The following is a 1,663-nucleotide window of genomic DNA, read 5'->3' as shown; positions in this document are numbered from 1 at the left end:
TTTCCTGGTTTTCAACTAAGTACGACGATGTATCCATGTTAAAGGAGGCAAAATACCTCCTTTAACAATTAAGTACCTTTACAACAGGTTGTTTTGGGCATAGAAAAACCAAGCAAATTACACTTGGAAGATTTGAAGATGGTCCATCATTCGCCTTAAAGGAGGCAAAATGCCTCCTTTTGATACCGACTATCCTAGATTTGTATACTATAGTTTACTAAAGTGTCTCGCGAAAGGGTTAAGTAAGCAAAACAAAAAAAAAATACTATTAACACCAGATACATATAAGAAATAAACCAATCAAATGCACACCTGTCGCCTGTGTGGAGAGTGCAACCTGGGTAGGCTCGACGTCGCTGTCTTCGTCAAAGAGGTCCAGGTCGCTGTCAGCCTCTTCTAGCGGCGACTCCTTACGCTTCTTCTTCTGGGACGACATGCGCGGGACGTAGCGTTGGGGGAAGATCGCAAATTCTGAATTGAGAGATCTGCGGTCCGGTTCAATGACCTGTTACGATTAGCCCGCAGTTCGCTGGTATTTTACGGGAATTTATTTTCCCCAAAGTTGCGCAACATGCGTTTCATGAAGTTGCATTAACGACTTCGAATCAGTATCAACTATAATTTCGAATCGAAATGTTTTCGCAATTCAAATATCGAATTTTAGAGGAAATATGTAGTTATCCAGGTCCTTACGTCTACCACATGAAACATCAGCCTCAAGTATGGCAAGCAAGCGCAAGGTGTTGACCATTGGCTGCCATCGTGTTCTGGCCGCTCGTCGCAATGTAAGAGCGTTTTCTTCTCGTAGTTCTCTTCCAGATGGATTCCGAAGCCCACAGGCAGTTGCCGACGCTGTTGCAGCCGCTCTAGCGGCCGAGAACGATGCTAGAAGCGATGCTAATCGGCGCAAAGCCAAACGCCAGCTGATCCCAACCAACCACCAAAGCTAGAGCGCCGCCACTTGGAAGGAGACGTTATCACCAACCAGAACGTCACAGTGCAGCAGTTGATGTACCCAAAGAACACCCCGGACTGGCAGTTGATTAAACCGGAACACTTCGAAAGAGGTCCAACCCCGAAAGGCTGGAAAGCTGGACTCGAGAAGCTATAGGAGCGCATTGGCGTCAAATTCCAGGATGTGACACTACTGAAGATTGCGCTGACTCATCATGGATGCTTGCCTCTCAACCCGGTACCAGAAGACGTGCCGGTGGTGTGACTGTCGAACCGCAGTCTGGAATTTCTATGAGACTCGCTGCCGGGTGCTGCAGCGGCGGGATACGTGTATCAGATGCTGCCACGACACCAAGAAGGCCAGCTATCACGTGCTAAGTCGGCGCTGGTGAATAACGACACATTTTCGAAGATCAGTGCGGATTTGAGCATTACAGATCTACTGTTTTGGCCGCCGGGATTCAGTGAGGCTAGTGGTGCACCGCTTGTTGTCAAAGGACGAACTACCATTGCTGCAGGCGCCGTGGAATCACTAATTGCAGCGATTTATCTCGATCAGGTACTAGAAGATGCGGTTGGTTGAGGTTGGATGTTTTAATGACGACTTTATTGCAGGGTATGGAGACAGCGATGAACTTTGTGGCTACCCACATCCTTCCTCGCTCGGTTGAGTATGCCACTCGCGCACTCGCGACGTCATTTGGGAGCC

At 48.3% G+C, this 1,663-nt stretch overlaps 2 protein-coding genes across 2 annotated transcripts; one reads left to right on the top strand and one right to left on the bottom strand.

Annotated features, from left to right (window-relative positions):
• Positions 1 to 217: 217 nt before the first annotated feature.
• Positions 218 to 436, bottom strand: PPTG_21872 (hypothetical protein; the record flags this gene model as incomplete). The annotated part of the gene is made up of 2 exons (XM_008900574.1): positions 218 to 226; positions 311 to 436. The coding sequence occupies 2 exons, from the start codon at positions 434 to 436 to the stop codon at positions 218 to 220; spliced, it is 135 nt and encodes a 44-aa protein (XP_008898822.1).
• A 286-nt stretch (positions 437 to 722) lies between these two features.
• Positions 723 to 1,111, top strand: PPTG_21871 (hypothetical protein; the record flags this gene model as incomplete). Its single annotated transcript, XM_008900573.1, has 2 exons — positions 723 to 785; positions 947 to 1,111. The coding sequence occupies 2 exons, from the start codon at positions 723 to 725 to the stop codon at positions 1,109 to 1,111; spliced, it is 228 nt and encodes a 75-aa protein (XP_008898821.1).
• Positions 1,112 to 1,663: the final 552 nt, after the last annotated feature.

The sequence above is a fragment of the Phytophthora parasitica genome, assembly GCF_000247585.1.
Source record: "Phytophthora parasitica INRA-310 unplaced genomic scaffold supercont2.9, whole genome shotgun sequence".
Lineage (NCBI taxonomy): Eukaryota > Oomycota > Peronosporomycetes > Peronosporales > Peronosporaceae > Phytophthora > Phytophthora nicotianae.
Note: the sequence above shows the minus strand (reverse complement) of the source record. Positions and strands in the feature narration are given on the sequence as shown.